The 20241-nt window shown below is 42.6% G+C and overlaps 2 protein-coding genes across 3 annotated transcripts in view; one reads left to right on the top strand and one right to left on the bottom strand.

Annotated features, from left to right (window-relative positions):
• The window catches only part of LOC136251534 (protein CLEC16A-like), a 33942-nt gene extending 28192 nt beyond the window's left edge, over nucleotides 1-5750 (top strand). The window contains exons 14-20 of the mRNA XM_066044001.1: nucleotides 724-768; nucleotides 1635-1691; nucleotides 1745-1873; nucleotides 4640-4760; nucleotides 4809-4851; nucleotides 4902-5007; nucleotides 5053-5750. Coding sequence (XP_065900073.1) covers nucleotides 724-768; nucleotides 1635-1691; nucleotides 1745-1873; nucleotides 4640-4760; nucleotides 4809-4851; nucleotides 4902-5007; nucleotides 5053-5694 — 1143 coding nt within the window. The 3' untranslated portion in view covers nucleotides 5695-5750. The remainder of the gene's footprint in view (nucleotides 1-723; nucleotides 769-1634; nucleotides 1692-1744; nucleotides 1874-4639; nucleotides 4761-4808; nucleotides 4852-4901; nucleotides 5008-5052) is intronic.
• On the bottom strand, nucleotides 5642-20234 carry LOC136251536 (nuclear protein localization protein 4 homolog). Of its 2 annotated transcripts, none has more exons than XM_066044004.1 (17): nucleotides 20182-20234; nucleotides 20054-20134; nucleotides 19885-20003; nucleotides 10727-10879; nucleotides 10631-10679; nucleotides 10485-10579; nucleotides 10307-10430; nucleotides 9071-9157; nucleotides 8931-9023; nucleotides 8801-8887; nucleotides 8685-8753; nucleotides 7194-7320; nucleotides 6980-7140; nucleotides 6763-6933; nucleotides 6600-6716; nucleotides 5911-6022; nucleotides 5642-5864 (listed from the first exon to the last, which is right to left on the bottom strand). In XM_066044004.1, the coding sequence occupies exons 1-17, from the start codon at nucleotides 20182-20184 to the stop codon at nucleotides 5716-5718; spliced, it is 1797 nt and encodes a 598-aa protein (XP_065900076.1). In that variant the 5' UTR covers nucleotides 20185-20234; the 3' UTR covers nucleotides 5642-5715. The 2 variants fall into 2 exon arrangements, with proteins under 2 accessions (XP_065900076.1, XP_065900077.1); XM_066044005.1 differs by having other exon boundaries at nucleotides 19885-19999; nucleotides 20182-20230.
• Nucleotides 20235-20241: the final 7 nt, after the last annotated feature.

Here is a 20241-nt window from a genome sequence, read left to right as displayed (position 1 = left end):
CCACCTAATCTATCCGCGTTTCGCGCCCCTTATACTGTACACAGTACCGGGAGTATATTTTATAAGAACATGTTTTGCTTACTGGTAAGTAGTAAACCTACCCCTATGGGGAATATAAGGTTTGGCCTATTCATAGTGGGTGTACTGATGTGTATTAGCTAGAAGTTTGACAAGCGTGAAAGGTTGATATGAGAGGCGGGATTTGTGAACTTGACTAAACTGGAACGAATATACCATGAAACACATACCAGTACACGTAGCGTTAGTTAGTAATAAGCATCAGCCTTAAACTAGATTTGTTCACCCCGCCATTTTCACAAACATGTTCAAATACTTTTTATACGGAAAGTGCCTATACCAGTAGTAGGCTAATCACCATCCAAGAAACAATCTACTAAACTTACTAGTTAAAACAACCGAGCTGTATCCAGACAGTAAAACAGAATCTTCGAATGAAAAAGAGTGTTTGAAAACTTCAGGCGCGAAATGCGGATAGAACCGTAGTTTTGTATGGGCACTATACATGTGCTTCCAATCCAGGTAGGGTGTCTATTATCTATGCTTTAACTATAACAATGTCATGTATTATGACCATCAATGTCATGTATTATGACCATATGATGTCATTATTACACCATGCAATGTCATTATTACACCATGCAATGTCATTATTACACAGAATGATATTTTGTCATTATTACACCATATGATGTCATTCTACAGAATTTAGTTGAATGCAGCAAGCTGTACCTAAGATTGTATCATCAGGTAAATTGGTTATTGTCATGGCTAGAGGTGTACCGATAATCAGATTGGCTAAAATATTGGCCACCGATATGTTAATTTTTATATCAGTATCAGTACAGAACAGCAGGAGGACCGATATTTATATCATAGCAATAGTTTGTACATAAACGGATTATATATTGGTTTTCTACGTTATCCATGTGGCTGTTTAGTGCCAGTGGCTTATTGTTCACAGCACTACAATAGAGAGGCCATATAAATACACCCAATTCTAGTGTTTGTTGCTGGAAAGCTTATCACAGTCTTTATAAATGAAGCAGTTATAGAGTACCTTTGTACTAAAATGAAGGGTCATAGGATAACCAAGGAAACTTGCTGTACTAGCTTTCTCACAAGCCATTGGAATGCGGAGTAATACAGAAATATCCGTTTAAGGCTTCATGGGAGTATACATATGTGATAATATATTATGTATATCTAATATTAACTGTGTGCGTCTATTTGATGTTGTACACACGATATAATAAGATTTGGGTGGGCGTTGAGTCTCGCTGACAGCTGGAATTCGGGTGTAGTGTCTGTATTGTTAACAAGCCAATATACAAAAACCGCTACACATAAAACATTTGTGGGTGCCTAATTGTCTGTATTGCACAATAGAAACTGAAGCTGTATACCACCACAAGCAGAGTATAGCAATGAATACATGTAATGTTGTTGTAGGTTAGGTAAATGTACACTTTTGTTTACTAACTATAATGCAAATATCTGATCAACTATCAGTTATTGGCTTCTTTTGGTGGCATCATTATCGGATATCGGTACATGCCAAAAAATCCATATCGACACCTCTAGTTATGGCTACATTATGCTCATGTGATCTTCAGGGTGCTAACGATGAAATTTTTTTGGAATTGTTTGAAGATGAGTACTGGATGCATCAGGTGTGTTTCCTTTAGTTGTTGTTTGTATATCACTGTCACCATGGTAACAACAGCGTTCTGTACTCAAACCAAGTCTGATATTAATGGACATTGCTGTGGTCCTGTTGCCAACGGAGACGCCTCTTACTGGAATTGAGTTTACTCGACGACTTCCATGTGGTACACATGAGAAGACAAGAAAGGTAAGGCTAGATCACCTGAGCTCTTGTTACATAGGCCAGTTGTTAACATTAGTAGTGCCATGAATTAGGGCTGAAACAAATACTAATACTCGGAGAGTACTCGTTAAGGATTTGGTACTCGAGTACTTCATTAAGATCATGTAACCCAGCTCACATGATGTATTTGTCACTAGGGAGTGACACAAAGAAGGCTATAGAGTTTGGCATAATTTTTATTGTCAGGGACACTAACATCAGGACTTTCATACAGTGTGTGTATCATTGTTGTTACTTGAAAAGCTGTAAACTGTTTAAGGTTGGTACAAAACATGTCAAATGGGTATGACTACATGCAACTAGTATTTGTGAGTACTCGATCGTTAACTCTAGAGAGTACTCGAATATTAAAAAAACCATCAGCCCCCTACCATGAATAGGTATTGTCTAATCACTGGACCAACAGAACTTAATCTTTTCTCTAAAACTGTTGGCAAGCCAATATGAAAGATTTTGTTAATCTTTTAAAAGAACTCTTACAATATCATGGCTGATGTTGCTAGCATGACAAAACTGTAGTTAAGTGACTGGCATGTGAAAACTACATCCCATCATTAAACAGGTTAAATCTCACTACTGGAAGTGTTCTGCAACTTCTATTACAAAGCCATTTAGCTCTTTGAAAATAATGTAGTCATAACAGTAAGATTCCATAAAGTTGTGATTAGCTAATGTGGGCAAATTTAATGTACCTACATGTAAGGCCTGCGGTATTGCCTTATTTGGTACATTTTCAGTGTTACTAAAGTGAATATTGTACAATAAATATTGATCACAGATAAATGGGTAAAGTATTTAGTATGTAGCAAGGCAGAAAATAGACTTTCACACTTATGTAGAGCTTGATAACTGGTTGATCTTGATAACTGGTTGATCTTGATATTATCCACATTAATACAACCAAGCTGTGAAAAGGGGTGTGGCCTTCAAAAGCCAGGGTGAAAATCAAAGGTGGGGCCAAGAAATGTTGTACAGCCAGGCTACTCTGTTGTGTTCATTTCACTTCTTAAGTACAGATTGATTTAATTTGATTCGGATCAGTTTTAGTGCTGCATTCTACTTGATCTTCTTGTCACTCTTGTCATTAAAAATATATAACCACGATTGCATTTTCAATTAAAATAGCAGACCTTGCTTAAATATTACTGCTTACTTTGCAATACGCTATACCATCTAAACAGAAGTGAGTTGTGAAGAAACTAGACAGGTGGAAACTGTGACGGTGTCTGTGATACTGAGTCTTATTGACGATACACCATCTGAAAGATCATCCAGCTGGTGGGAAGTTATTGGATACAGAATTTCAGAAACAATTGTAACATTATTTGTGTGATCGGCCCAGGGATGTGTTGGAGAAACAAACAACAAGGCAGTGAAAGTCATTGGCTGTCGAAGCTCATGACAAATGTGGATCTAACTACACCATTTGAGTATCATACAGTTTCCGATCTGTTTTGAGTAGCTAGATGTGGCATGTGTGAGACTGTTACTGCTGAGTTTGTACATTTCAAGGATTTATGGACCAGTGGCACAGTGTACTGGGTCTATTGATGGTTCTCATATTTCTCCCACTATTAACCATACCAACTACAAACTGTGTTTGATCATAATTGTTTGTTTAGGAAATGTCTATGTAGAGTGATACTAGCGTACTTGCTTGTTAAAACCCACTTGTCATAATGTGATAAACACAAAGCTCTCTCATTGCACACTTTAACTATGACACAATTCCTGATGGGAGATGCATGGCTAACCAATCCTTCACATTAACAAAAGCAATTTAGTAATGGTAGCATTTGGGATACTGAAGATACGATGACGCTGATCAATAGTACTGCTACACTGTACTACATGGAAACACTTTCAAGTTGCAAGACAGTAGTTAGCAGCAGTAGCTATTAGGAATGTGTTGGTAAACCATCACAAATGGTACAGGCCACAACATGTATTATATTCCATCTCCAGGTTGTGATGGGTACTTTCGGTGGGTTTTGAGACACCTGTTCTCAATTCCATACACATAAAGCTCCTCTGCCATTTGTTCATTTACATGTGTAGCATTCTTGCTCCCCCATATCTCTTAACAGTGTAAACACTTCACCATCCGACCAAGTCTGGCTCAGATTAGGAGCTCGAGTGATCATCCATCAGGTGCAATTCAGTTCGATATGACTCACTTTAATTATTGTTTACACTGATTAGAAACAGAACGCTAGTGTAAATGGGCTGTAAGGGTTACCACATTTCTTTTTGTCTATAGACAATGATATTTTTATTCTTTTTTGTTAATATTATTTCTAATAGTTTGTGCATAAAATGCAAAGTATTCTCTAGAATTTCCATTGACAGATCTGTGAAATTATAAGTACAGAATTTTCATTTATAAAGTAGCCATGAAAGCAGTGTCTCAGTGGTTAAAGATCAGGGTGTTACGGTGTCTCAGTGGTTAAAGGTGTTAGGTGTGGAGGCCCCTGGTTCAAACTAGAAATGCGCCGATTTTGGTGGCAAATTTTTTGGAAAATATGTTGGTAAAAGCTAAGAACAAAACGCTGGTGGAAAATTGGAAAAATGGGGGCTGGAAATTTGCACTGTGGCCAACTGTGCGTGTGATGGGGGGGGGACCATGTAATGTAGGGGTGGGGTGGTTGATACACTACCAATTCACACATTAGAATACTTGGGGTTGAACTATGAGATCATGTGATGCTCTGGTATATATCACTCCCTTAGGCCCTGAGGGTGTTCTTTGCTGTACGCCAGTTATATCACCAGCTGACAGGAAATCAGGATCACCTGATGCCATTGACCCCACCCACCAACTCTGCTGCATGTGGTGACCTTGTTGACTTGAGTAAGTGGTTACCATAGTGATATTGTGATTACCATGGTGATGGTATAGATAATTATGACATGTTACCATGTACGGTAACCATTGGACACAGGTGAAGCCGTACCATGATGTAGTGATGTCTTATGACTTCATCTCTTGCAGGAGTGTCCGCAGATTCCTAGTCCTAACAGACATGGAGGTGTTGCTTGTAGAACCAGGGAAACACCGGCTCGGATGTGGTGTTGTGCACTTTATAGGATTTCTACAGGTACATGTGTGTCTATTAACTCTGTTGCTATAGTGACTAATACAGAATGCCGACATATCAGCAGACCCAGCTGACAGTTGTGCAATATACATGACAGTGCATCACCTGAGTGGCAAGAAAGCTCCTGCATTATCAGCACATTGTCGGTTTGATGACCATATCCGTTGTGTAGCTGCCAAGAAGAATTTGACTCATAAGAGAGAAGCTCTACGAATGGCTAAAATGACTACAATTGCAAACATGTTAGATTTACCATCATACACAGAACAACATGCAACTAAACAATTACTAAAGTATCGGGGATTGTCCATAGTTGGTAAGAATTCGCCACGTCAAACAAAGGGATCACATGAGCACAAGGTGATTTCATCAATGGATCATGTGACATCATGTGATGAGGAAGACAGTGCAGCAGCTAAACAATTAACGGCAAAGAACGACGATGGTAGTTTGGTGTTGCCCTTCAACAAAGAAGTTGAAATGAATCAGTTAGTGTTCCCTTTAACACCACTAGACACTCAACAGTTTGATTTGTTGACCGATAGCAGCTTCAGTCATGAGGATCGGCATCTTGATCAAGTTCAAAACAATGACAATTGCCATCTTTACCAAGTTCAGAACAGCCTTGATCAAATTCATTTTGATAAGCATCTTGATCAAGTACATGTAAATGAACAACCTCATTAAAATATTATTATGAAATCATATTTACTGTGTGCGAGGCAGTTGACAGGCTTCACAAACTTGATTGGTTGGATTGTTCTTTAGTGTACACTGGGAACACACCCACTGCTCCTCATTGGCTGAATTAGTTGGGAATAATTGCCCAGGGGCGGGGTTACTTCCTGGACTAGGTACTATAGTAACAGAATTAATACACATCATGTTGTCATGGTAACTAACAAGTGGCCTTAGTCAACATTTCCACGTTCTTCCATTGATCCAATTGGCTCCATTCAAATGCTGCTACTGCATCCTGATTGGCTATAGCCTTGCACAGGCTGGGGAGGTGTGCCTGCACATTTAAGTAGTTGCAATTTAGTGATAATCATTGACCAAAGAATTGCTAACACAAAGGTACACTCTACCAGCATATATTAGCTTTGTGTGGAAACACTGTGACAAATAAGGCTACATGGAAATCAGTATACATCCGGGGGGGGGGGGGGTTTCCCAGAGTTCCAGATATTCCCTCTGAAATTATAACTTGTGGGCTTACAGCAGGAACACAAAGGCTACCCTCATAGCACATAACACAAAATAAATGGGGACAGATCCTTCATAAGTGGATAACAAGGTATGCATTAAGCAGCTAAAACTACTCTAATAGAACATCCATAACAGAAAATGGGTAATAATAATAACTATTCAGACACTACAATACTAACTAGCCATAAACCATAAATGAAATTAAGGAAACAAGTAAGTTTCTAGTATAGCAAGATCCAGTTTGCTAGTTTTAATAACAGTAACTTTTCAAATAAAAATATTACAATTATTAGTCTTAACAGCTGCCATGAACTACATACACTACAGGATTAAGGCATTTATAATATTCTAACAAGCCTCACTCACATGACTAGCTGGTTTACCTGTAGTGGTACTATCTTGTTGACATGAAGGAACAAGAGAAAGTGCAGGTCAGACACAGCTGGTAGGAATGCTTCATGAGTTTGTTGTTGTAAGTATTGTGTTAGTGAATTGAAATCCTAGCAACAATTATAACCAATCAAATCAGTTAACAGTCTAGCTCACCTGCACCTCCCCTAGTGCAGCACGGTGCTCTATGGGAAACTTGTTGCCATGGCCACCAGGAAGAGTGGGGCATGGTTCCAAAGGTGTTGTCGTGGTAACCTCAACAATGAGATATTCAAGTGGCAATGGTCTAGCTAGTTTAGTGACTGTGTTGCCATAGTCACTCTTTACCTAGACAACACATTCTAATAATGGCACACTATACACACTCACTCACAGTATAGAACACGTCAGGTACAAATTGTAATCCACTAGATTCTTTGATGTATCCAAGAGAGGGTGTATCCATGCATGGCAACAAACAGTTATCACGAACTAGTGCCATACACTGATTGGACACTTGGTAACCACGGAGATGCACCTGGTGGTTTTCATCACCTAGTAACAAGAGGAGCATACACTCCCCACCCCCTACCCTCTTAGTGACACACCTGACACTACAACTGTCACAAACTTTGAGCCAAAAGATCCATTGGTTGCTAAGTGACATGGGTTATGATGGATATTTTGAAAGTGAGCAGACATGATGCACTCTTCAGCACTTAGAACATATGTTTCCTGTATAAAATAACCAATCACATTGCAGTACAATAGTATATCAACTACTATATAGAAACCTCATAAGGAAATACAGTCAGCAAAATTGTGTTAAGGTAATTACTTTGGGAAATTCAATCATATTGCAGTGCTGGTCACTGTAAAATGCTAATAATAATAATATTTGAAATTATATCCTCTGGCAGGCTAAGCTGACAAGAGTGCAGTGATCCCTTAATATGTACACATGTACATATTCCCCTGTCAACAAAGCTTAGCCAGAGACTATAATTTCACAGTAGGTATAAAATTTGTGATGAATGACCAACTTATCATCTCTCATATGTTGGCTTTACACAATTCTAGCAACTTAGAGTTGTGTCACAACGCCTAGTACAATCTTATCAATGAAGTCATGAAATAATTCTCAAGTCTAACTGGAACAAGAGGCAAGTCCAGGACCATGGCTCAATCCAGGAAGGTAAATAAGATTCACAATGATAATGTCACTACAGAGAATTGTTGCTATGGGTACGGGTTAAGATCACCAAATATAACCATCATAAAAATCTTCAATCATAGTCTTGTACCATGTCACAGCCCTTAGTAATAGTGCCACAATTATTGGCACGCACCTAGACAACCATAGCGATGAAGTTCAAGACAAACTGGTTCCGTACCATATGATTTGATAACACTCAACCAATGCAATAGTGAAAAGGGAACTGCCAAGATAAACTCACAAAGAAACAGAGTTAATGAGATAATCAAAGTCTGGACTTCAAACAATTGTACGCCACTAATGACATCACCACCGTCCCTAGCTATCTACATCTATTTAGCACAGATTTATTGAATCACGTTTCATGATTGTAGGTGGTATCAACATTTATATTTTTGGCAGGCGGTCAGGTTGGTTCATCACGTGATCTGGTGCACGTTATCCCCTCTCAGCGCAGGTCGGTGACAGGCGCGTAGCTACTATTGCATTTTCGAACCTTTGTTGTAATCTGTATGGCTTGATGTAGGATTTTTGGCCACTGCAGCTAACTTGAGCCTATCTGGGCAAGAGTTCCATAGCCCGTGCTGCAGAGAAGGATCTGACCTTTCACCTTATTCCTTTTTTACTGGGGGTAAGGGAGTACATGGTGGAATATGTAGAATAGGGTTGGGAGTGGGTGGGGCACTTCTACGCACGACAAGTTGAAGTTCAATCACACTAGCCAACAAATGGCACCTTCTGCGTCACGTGCCTGATTGGCTAGACCATGGTTAAGCTATTAACCCCCATTATAATGTATAACTGATGATGTAATGTGTAACTTGATTACGCATTACATCATCAAGTTACACATTACATCATCAACTGATGATGTAATACTCACAACACTTCTCTTGTGGTGCACATTACTGGTTCTCTTCTTGGCCTCAAGGTCAGTAAATATCCAGCCAACCTGAACCACTACACATAACACAAGCTATTGAGGGGTTATCAACTCACCTTAGTCAAGCCCAAATACCCTGCAACTAATGACACTGCATCTGATAAAGGATCTTCCTCTAACTGAACACTGTACTTATCACCTGTCTGTGGTTACTGTAGTGACAATGACACCATGGTAACCACTAACCTGTGCTGGTTCATAAATCGCTGTGACAACAGCTCTTATTCCTAATGGAACATCCTCATACTCAACATACTTACCATACAGGTAACCCAGTCGCTACATAACATGACTGTCACATGGCATATAACAAAAACTGGTCTAACCTGTTTGCCAGATTTCCTCCAAGCCTGAATAAATCTGTCTACAATTGCTCCATCTTCAAACATCACATTATCAACATGACGATACGTCTAAAGTATTACAAGTGCTGCATACATTAAATAAGAACATTGATATACAATACAGGCCATTGAGATGACAATAATCCAACTAGCCTAAGTCACACGCTTATGACATCATAGTGCTATACATATTATTGTGCGTTAAAAGTTTTCTATCGTCAAAACTTTTCTTTTCAGTTGAACAAAAAAAATTGTGTACTATCTACGCTCCCAGCAGGTCAGGCTCATAGGAGAAGTTGATGGCTACTTAGTACGTTTTGAAAAGCTTTTGTTGATCTTGAAATCAGTTGAACCTATATAATAGCTGATGACATTCTATTACTGCTCTACAAGACTATAACTCCATTGACCAACAGTTCAGTAGTTTCCACATATCAAGTACAACCCTGTCTTGTCTTTTACCATCTAATGGTTTATGACCAGCCTGTTTAGGTGTCCATGTATGGTGGAAAGAGAAGGAGAGAAGGTGTGTCTCTCCCAGATCTGCCTATGTCTGGCTTTTACCCTAGAGCTAAACTAGGCTGTAGTCCCAGTATGTCTGTTGTAGACAAATGTACAGTAGTTCATAATATATATATACCCCTGTAGAAGGGAGTACCACTATCGTGAAGTTATGAGTTATGACGCAACATTTCTGAGTTCGTCCTTTTAATTAATGATGTCATTAGTTGAACATGATATCGATTGAACACATGCCTAACAACATCACTAGCAACCAAATTAACTCCAGCTCTAAGCGTTTGTCACTAAACTACAATCGTTCCTTCATGGGTTCAGACTGCTTCGTAGACGTTTCTTGCTACTCAATATGTCATAACTTCACGATACGCCCTTCAACAGGAGTATATGAGAGTAGGATACTCTCCTCAGTATACAGTGGAACCTCAGTTATCCAGACCCCAGTTATTTGGATTCTCAATTAACCAAACTATGGAAATGACTGCTCTATTAGAGTAGTGACTGTTCTATTAGGGTGGTTGAAAAGACTGATATTTTTACAATACTATTTTTAAGGTTATTTATACACAGTTTCAGAGATACAGACTTTTAAACTTATGGACCACCCCTGGTCCCAAGGGGTTCGGATAACTGAGGTTCCACTGTGTATATATACACTCTCATCTCCAAAACATGACAGTAACCATGACAACACGTTACCTGGCGGGCTAAGGTAATGGCAGATGGCTGACACTTGGAGCAAATGCCCTGAGGCCATGGAGGATGATCAGTACAACTATCCTTAACTTTACATGTTATGTCCTCCAGGCATACAAACTTGCCCCTAGTTATCATGGTGATCAATATCATCAGCAGGTAGCCATGACAACACACTCACTTGTCAACACCACTGGTCAGTTTACGCAGGTAAGAGTGGAATGACAAGTGTTTGATTGGTGGGTCACGGCTATCAAGATATTGAGGGTCCCATGGCTACATGGCAATGATACATAGTAACTAAACTGGTAACCATGACAACAACACCTCTAATGGTGCACAATTGAGACACTTTCCCTGAGGACCATGACGACACCTGGTAACCATAGCAACTACTAGCACAGCAACAATAGTGTTACTAACAGCTGAGGGTTCATCATTCGATAAATCTTCTCATCTTTATCAAGAAGGACGTTATCTACTTCATCCAATGTCACATTAGCTGCTGCTGCTGCAACATTAGTGCTACTACCACCTGATGACATAACAGCTTCCAGGTATAACATGTCACCATGACTACAGGATGAAATAACATGAATAACATATATCCCACCCCCCCCCCCCCCCCCCCCTGCACACACACACACACACACACACACACACACACACACACCAGCCTCTGGCACTGTCCTGCCTCTTTGCTAAAATAAAAGTGAGGGTCTGGTAAAATACAGATCCTATATCAATTCTAAATTTGCTGTGCTAGCCAATTAATGAGTGCCAATGACGTTCACAAACAAATCACCTCGGCAACATAATGTAAATTGCAGGGAAATCGCCTGGTGTAATCAGCAGGTACATTATGCTATCTAATTGACTAAAATGGGAGTTTTCCAAAGGGGCAGACAGTGACAGACTAATCTGTGAAGTGGTGACCCAAAAGGAACAAAGAGTCAGTGAGGGGACATATTTTGCATGGTAAACAGACATTTTATTTAGCTGGTCCTAGGAGGGATCATGTGATACCTTAACACCTGGTGCCATACTTGGCTGTGTAACCACCAGACACAGCACCAAACACATAAAGTATAAGTATTAGTCAATGTGCTCATGCACACCTCTTAGCTGCCATCTCGCATCAACAAGACTTGGTAAACTGGCGGTAACTATTAACATATAAGGAAAAATAAGTTCCACTACACATCACAGAAAAAAGTAGGAAACAAGGACACCTGCAGATATAATCAATCCCTAACAGGGATTTTTCTAGAAAATAAATTCAGGGGGGGCAATCCGAGTTTTTCAGAAATTGAGGGGGAGCAGAACTTAAATTAGGCTAAATTTGTTTTATTGTAGCTAGCTAGCCATAGACTAAATTTTATGATTTCAAATCAATTTATCATCATTGGGCTGGTTGAAGCAGAGTTCGGGGGGGGGGGGGGGGCAAAATCATTTTCAGGGGGGGGGGGGGAGAAATGCCCCCTTTGCCCCCCCCCCCCCCCCCCCCCCCTAGAAAAATCCCTGCCTAATTTTCCTTATACTTGTTTACATAACTGAATAGATCAAAGCAACAAAAAATAGCAGAGTTGGGAGAAGTGTATTTTCTGTCGGTTGATCAAAGAGAATTAGACGGAAAATAATCTCTTTCCGGAATACATGGGTCATGTGTGTACATCACGTGTATACTGTGTGGCTATATAAGTGTAAATGTGTGAACACGTGCTCACTTCTACAGTTGTTGTTACAAGTGTAGGCTACTTTAATTTACTGACTCTCTTCGCGATAGCAATGTCTACGTCTATTGACCAGAAATTAGATGAGCTCAAACAACTCGCTAGCTCCGTTGCGTCCTTGAGGCAGTCTCAAGAAGACCAGTGAAAGTCTCAAGAGGACCATCGGAAGATCCTGGATGACAAGCTTCAGAAGCTGGAACAAGACGTCACAGCCTCAAAAGATCACCAGGAGGACGCAATGGAGTGCGCTCTCAAACATGCCAGAAAAGATCATCCTTTGGACTTTAACAAAAAAGGGCACGAAGAGCAGTTTTACTTCAATCTGCAAGTCCAAGATAACCTTGCGGCAGCCGCCAGACAGTTGGATAAGCTGGAGACAACGGATCGGGACAAGGCGGTCTTAGAAAAGGCCAGAGAAGAGCTGGAGGAAGGTGCAGCCGTGCTAGCAGACAGGCAAAAAATGATCCAGCTGGCCGATACATCGGAGAATGGCTGGGGTGCAGTGGCAGAGTATAAGGGCTATGAATTTGCTGACAATGAGGAAGATAACAAAAAGATGGGGAATAGCGACCAATCAGCTGGGGTGAAGTGGCGACCACTCAGCGAGGATTGAAGAAACGCTCCAGGCAGACAGCCCCATTCTGGGCTCAGAGCTACCCTCAGCCGCCGCCACCCACCCCTACCTCCTTTCCCCCTCTCAACTTCACATCTCAGGCAGCACCAACAAGACCCTGCAGCACACCAGGACCGCTTTCAGTGTGGCGAGATGGGCAAGTTGCCCCTAGATACAAAGACTGTATCCTTGTGATAGAAACAAATATGTGTGGCATGCTAATAGTGTGTGTCAGGGTAATGGCGCAGTGTGTTGGGATTCGAGTGTTAATATAGTAGGTAGCGGGCATGGTAGGGAAAATCCTGACCAGTTCAGCTCAGGATATGAATCCTAATGTGTGGTATGCTGACAATGTGTGTAAGGGTAAGAATTTACTCCCTAGGAAGCAAGAGACAAGCACCAATAGTAAAGGTGCTGGGAAATAGAAGGTGGGGGTCAAGTAGAGGACGTTCAAGGCAGGTTAAAAAAAAAGGTGCTATTTTGGGAACAAAATCTAGAGCCTGCACCATGGATCCTAGACTGTATTTGGGAGGGTTACAAACTGCCCCTTAAAACAATACCTGGTCCCTTCATTAGAAAAAACCAGGAGTCGGCCATAAACAACCACAATTTTGTTACAGCGGCCCTCAGAGAACTAGAGCATAATAGGTGTATTAAAAAGTGGCGGAACAGCCTCACATTTGCAGCCCCTTCTCAGTAGTTGACAACGGGCAGGGTAAATACTACTTGGTTATAAATCTCCTCTATCTAACCAATTCCTTTGGAAGGATAAGTTTAAATATGAGGACCTCCGTATAGCTATGCTTATGTTTCAAATAAAGGACGATGTCTTTTCCTTCGACCTGAAGTCAGGTTAGTATCACATCGGCATCTATGAACCCCACAGGTGCTACCTGGGTTTCCAATGGAACACTGAGGGTGGGACCCAATTTACAGTATTACCATTTGGTCTGGCAACTGCTTGCTATGCACTTACTAAGCTGTTATGACCTACAAGGTCTGCAGGCGATAGTGTACTTAGACGATGGGATACTAGCAGTTTCTGGAAGACAAGCTGCCATCGAGGCTAGTGAGAAGGTTAGGCAGAATTTAGCCAATGCTGGTTTGGTGGAGAATACTGCAAAGTCTAACTGGCTCCTATCCCAGAAGATATGCTGGCTAGATTTCAATTTGGACCTAGTGGCGGGTCAATCCCAAAGAGAAATTCATAGTCCTAAAGTCTCTTTTGCAATCAGCGACAAGTGCGAAGGAAATAAAGCCAAGCCCCTGGCCAGCATTATAGGAGAAATTGTTTCAATGTCCTTGGATCTGGGACCAGTCACCCAGCTAATGACACGTAGCCTGTACTCATTACTAAATAGCCGCCGCTATTGGTGTGAATCTTTAACAATCCCACCGAATGCCAAAGAGGAACTATTGTTCTGGGCAGATAGCCTGGACACCTTTAATGGCCAAGGTATTTGGCACAGCCCATCGGCAGTTAGGGCACTATATTCTGATGCTAGGTATGGGGGCTATTCAGTTGAACATGGCTACCACATGGCCTATGGATTATGGACCCAGGAGGAAGCAACCCGTAACTCTACCTGACGGGAATTACAGGCAGTGAGAATGGTTTTAGAGTCCTTTATGGAAAATTAAAAAATGAACATGTACGCTGGTTCTCAGATAACCAGAATGTGGTGAGAATCCTCCAGACTGGCAGTAAAAAGCCTGACCTCCAAAGTGAGGCACTAGCTATTTTCTCAATGACCCTACAAGGCCAAATGCGAATAGAACCAGAATGGATCCCCAGAACGCTGAGCCAGCAAGCTGATGGGTTGACCCAGATAGAGGACCATAATAACTGGGCCCTCCACCCAGACCACTTTAAGGGGACCATAATAACTGGGCCCTCCACCCAGACCACTTTAAGGGGACCATACCATAATGACTGGGCCCTCCACCCAGACCACTTTAAGGGGACCATAATGACTGGGCCCTCCACCCAGACCACTTTAAGGGAACCATAATAACTGGGCCCTCCACCCAGACCACTTTAAGGGGACCATACCATAATGACTGGGCCCTCCACCCAGACCACTTTAAGGGGACCATAATAACTGGGCCCTCCACCCAGACCACTTTAAGGGGACCATAATAACTGGGCCCTCCACCCAGACCACTTTAAGGGGACCATAATAACTGGGCCCTCCACCCAGACCACTTTAAGGGGACCATAATAACTGGGCCCTCCACCCAGACCACTTTAAGGGGACCATAATGACTGGGCCCTCCACCCAGACCACTTTAAGGGGACCATAATGACTGGGCCCTCCACCCAGACCACTTTAAGGTGACCATAATAACTGGGCCCTCCACCCAGACCACTTTAAGGGGACCATAATGACTGGGCCCTCCACCCAGACCACTTTAAGGGGACCATAATGACTGGGCCCTCCACCCAGACCACTTTAAGGGGACCATAATAACTGGGCCCTCCACCCAGACCACTTTAAGGGGACCATAATAACTGGGCCCTCCACCCAGACCACTTTAAGGGGACCATAATGACTGGGCCCTCCACCCAGACCACTTTAAGGGGACCATAATAACTGGGCCCTCCACCCAGACCACTTTAAGGGGACCATAATAACTGAGCCCTCCACCCAGACCACTTTAAGGGGACCATAATAACTGGGCCCTCCACCCAGACCACTTTAAGGGGACCATAATAACTGGGCCCTCCACCCAGACCACTTTAAGGGGACCATAATAACTGGGCCCTCCACCCAGACCACTTTAAGGGGACCATAATAACTGGGCCCTCCACCCAGACCACTTTAAGGGGACCATAATAACTGGGCCCTCCACCCAGACCACTTTAAGGTGATGGATGCTATTTGGGGCCCTCATACAGTAGACCTTTTTGCATGCTCCTACAATACCCAATTACCACGCTTTAATTCCTTCTTCTGGAACCCTGGGATGGAGGCAGTAGATGCCTTTACATGCAACTGGTTAGGTGAGATTAACTGGATGTGCCCACCGCCCCACCTTACCCCAAGGACAATAAGGCACGCTCTTAACACAAAGGCATGTGGTACCCTGATTGTACCCGGGTGGCTATCAGCCCCCTCTTGGCCCATGTTATTCCCAACAATGGGACAATGGCTTCCTTTGTGACAGGAGTAAGGGTGTTGACAAAGTCAGAGTTAGTGGTTATTCCAGGCAGGTCAGGCTCAACTATATTTAATGGAGCCCCCAATACTGACATGTTGGCTCTGAAGATTACCCTCCAAGAGAGTAAGAATTGAAAACTGTGGTAGAAAAGTAGCCGCCTATAGTTGCACACTAAAGATCAAGTACAGTTATCGGCTAGGATAGGATGAACGTTTTGTTAAGAATGAGGACCAAGAAGCGGAAGGTACTTACCTTGAGTTCTGTGTATCATACAGGCCCCATGCAGCAAGTTTGGGTACCCATGTGAATGTCAGGTCTTAGGCCTGAGTGACAGGAATTTGCATTACCAGGCAGAGTAGGTGTTACCAGTATAAAATAGGAGTACCTAAAATCCTTATTTCTCCTAGAGTAGCAACGACCCAACTAAACATTTTAATTCCCGTTAGTACTAGAGTATGTGTTACCAGTCTGAGGACTAGAGTATGTATTGTCAGTCCGGGTACTGGAGTATGTTTGACCAGTCTGAACACTGGAGTATGTGTTGCCAGTCTGAGCGCTGGAGAATGTGTTACCAGTCTGAGCACTGGAGTATGTGTTGCCAGAGTATGTGTTACCAGTCTGAGCACTGAAGTATGTGTGTCAGTCCGAGTGCACTGGGGTATGTGTTACCAGTCTGAGTACTAGAGTATGTGTTACTAGTATGAGTACTAGAGTATGTGTTACCAGTCTGAGCACTGGAATAGGTGTTACCAGTCTGAGTACTAGAGTATGTGTTACCAGTCGGAGTACTAGAGTATGTGTTACCAGTCTGAGCACTGGAATAGGTGTGAGTACTAGAGTATGTGTTACCAGTCGGAGTACTGGAGTATATGTCACCAGTCTGAGTACTGGAGTATGTGTTACCAGTCGGAGTACTGGAGTATGTGTTACCAGTCGGAGTATTGGAGTATGTGTTACCAGTCGGAGTACTGGAGTATGTGTTACCAGTCTGGGCACTGGAGTATGTGCTAGTGCTGAATGTGTGCGAGTGCCCCTGAATGCAAGTCAGCCGGCATTAACAATTACCATGTTTCTCTCTACAGATGCCCTGTCCTTAGGTAGCTGGCAGGCATTAGATAGCCAGGAGGACCCAAGGCTGAAGCAACTTGCAGATAGGCTCCGGAACACAGTACTGAAAAGCAAGGCACTAGCTACTACCAAGAAATACCTCGGCAGGTTGAGAAGATGGAAGTCGTGGGCACTGGACCACAAGCTACAGGTGTTCCCAGCGAGAGAATGCCATGTTGTCCTCTACTTAGAGTACCTCAGTAAAACAAAAGTCACAAAGGCTCCTATAGAAGAAGCTGTAAATGCACTGGCATGGGCACACTCTCTATCAGGCCTGCTATCCCCGACTACATCCCCTTTGTGCAAGCAGTGCTGGCTGGATGGCCTAAGGAGGTCTCTCGCCAAACCGGTAAAAAAAGAAGGAACCATTCACAGCCGAAATTTTGAAGGCAATTGTGAAGGATGCATCAATGAAGGGGTCCTTAGGTGATATACGCCTTGCAGCAGCTTGTTTATTGGCTTTTGATGGTTTTCTGAGCTATGACGAGCTGTCCAACATCCGGCCATGTGAATCAAGTTTGATGTAGACCACATCACCATTGCAATCCCTAAAAGCAAAGGGGATCAGCTTCGCCAAGATGATGAAGTGGTCATTGCCAGAACTAATTCAATCACTTGCCCTATCACAATGCTGGAGCAGTACGTGAAGGAAGCTAAGATCCTGACAAACAGCAGGTTATTCCTCTTCCATCCAATTGGACACCCAGGCTACGAGACTCTGGAAAGTTGTCACGTTCTAGACTAGTTGAGTTCTTGAGAGGAAAGCTGGACGAGTTGGGTTTTGGGGTTTAGTCCACACAGTCTTAGGGCTGAAGGGGCAACAGCAGCAGCAGCAGAAGCCGGGGTCCCTGATCGTGTCTTCAAATGCCATGGTCAGTGGAAGTCGGAGACTGCGAAAGATGGATATGTGAAAGACTCATTGGAGAAACGGTTGTCAGTATCTAAGAACTTAGGCATTTAACTATCTGTCATGTGTGCGTGTTTTCATAGGTATGTATGTGTGCACACTGCTGCTCTTTGTAACTCTAGAGTGTTGAAAAGTCATTATTTGGTAACCGCACCTAGCAACTACATAAGCCCAATGGTCTTAAGGGTTATGGGATTGTGGGAGGTAGGATGAGGATGTTTCTGTTCATATGAGGTATGAGGAAGGAGAAATGAATGCACTCAATCACCAAATTAAACAATTAGCACCACATTGTTGAACAGTGAAAAATTCAAGCTGGTAGCCTTAGCCATTATCGAATTATGCAGGCAGGCAGGCAGGCAGGCAGGCAGGCAGGCAGGCAGGCAGGCAGGCAGGCAGGCAGGCAGGCAGGCAGGCAGGCAGGCAGGCAGGCAGGCAGGCAGGCAGGCAGGCAGGCAGGCAGGCAGGCAGGCAGGCAGGCAGGCAGGCAGGCAGGCAGGCAGGCAGGCAGGCAGGCAGGCAGGCAGGCAGGCAGGCAGGCAGGCAGGCAGGCAGGCAGGCAGGCAGGCAGGCAGGCAGGCAGGCAGGCAGGCAGGCAGGCAGGCAGGCAGGCAGGCAGTAGAAAATTCCATTGAATAAAATTTATTTAGCGATCTATTGGGGTCATACTGATTGGGTTTGGTTATAGAGGTTATGCATGGAGTCACATGAACATTCAAGAATACAGAATATTTCAGGATTTCAGCGTGTAATGAGTGGATAAAGCATCGAGCATTGTATAACAATCTTTAAAAGTGACTAACTTATAGTTTTGATGAATACATATGTTAAATAGTAAGTAAATGCCATTCTAACCAGCGACTGTTTATAGCGAAACTATCCCTGATGGATGAGAAAAAAGAGTTGCAAGTTTTCTGATGTATTGTGGGTATCGGTAAACACTCTACTCAAAATGGATCTGGTGAGTAACACCTCCTGTATAACCTCTATACCTAACCAAGGCACCAGGATGGTATTGTGAACCTGGCTATTGGGTGATATTTTTGGCCAGAAAAACCCAAGCCTCCATGATCTTTAATATGTGACTGGATCTGGTATTATCGCCCGTGTCATGGATCTGATTTTTCACCATAAACACAAAGCTACATGAATAAAGTATCAAATTCCACAATCAAAATCAGCTAGATTTGAGTGGTCTGGTTTTACTGGCTGCTTTCCCCAAGCACAGTGCCAATCTGTACAAGCAGTCTGGGGCCCCAATGGAGTCTACTATGTGTGGCTGTACAGCTCCATGGTGTTGAATAAAGACCTGTACTGTAAATGCCCTTCAATTTTGGCCAGTTTTGAGACCTGAATGGCCCGTAATGCATAACTTGGCCTAATCCATCTCTACACCTCCCTCTTTAATTTTTTAAAACAGTCTCTTACCCGCCTCTGGCCCCCACCTCTTGGAGCTCGCCTGGTAGAGTCAACGTCAAGTTAAAAACTATCTATAAAGGCAGGAAACTAAAGTGTACTGTGGACGCTTTTGAAGGTAAGAAATTGGTGTAAAACGTATGGGAAAACCGGTCTTATTGCCTATTTGATGAAAGTATCGAGAAATGCTGGTTTTAAGTATTCAGTGTGTTGTAATGGTAGAAGCTACATGTACCAAATTTTTAAGGCTGGGTCACATATACAGCTATATTATCTAGGACAGAATTATCACTTTGTATATAGTCTACCTGATGTGTGGGGCCACAATACAATGGTTGTTCAATGTCATTACACTAAACACGTAACATGAAATGGTTGATACACAGCAAAGCCTGCAGCACTACTAATCAACTACAGCTAACACCTCCAGAAATATGCTCAATGTTAACAGGTGGCCCTGGCTAATATCCTGCAATAAGATTGAGGTTGATAGATATGTGAGGATTGGCTCAGGTGGGGATTGCCAACTTGGAGCAAGAGCCTCCCACTACGAGGCATAGTCACATGTACAGGCATAGTTTCATAGTCACATTTTCGCTTGTATTTGGCCTGGCTCATGAGGTTACACCCCGCCCCCACTCACCGTAGTGGTACTTCTGCAATAGTCTTAGGCAGGTCTCCTTGTTGCAATTCATGACGTCTCTTCTGGTCCCTGAACAGATGTATAGCTTGGTTGCTAGGCAATTTCAGGCTATTAACTATCTAGATAGCGAGATATAGGTGAGGGGCGTTAATATTAGTAACTAGGCTACCTTCACAGCGAGTTGTTGTATCGTGTCCTTTTCGGTGACTTCAAAACGTTTCACCCCATCCTGGGTTTGTACTCGGATAATCTACAACGTTATTAATACTGTTATATACATGTAATAGCTTTACAAACCATTTTAATGTGCAGTTCCAAATAACGCAAAGTAGTTTGAAATAACGCACACCAATAATA

Source organism: Dysidea avara, chromosome 3 (assembly GCF_963678975.1).
Source record: "Dysidea avara chromosome 3, odDysAvar1.4, whole genome shotgun sequence".
NCBI lineage: Eukaryota > Metazoa > Porifera > Demospongiae > Dictyoceratida > Dysideidae > Dysidea > Dysidea avara.
The sequence above is the reverse complement of the archived record's forward strand: the minus strand, read 5'-3'. Positions and strand labels throughout refer to the sequence as shown.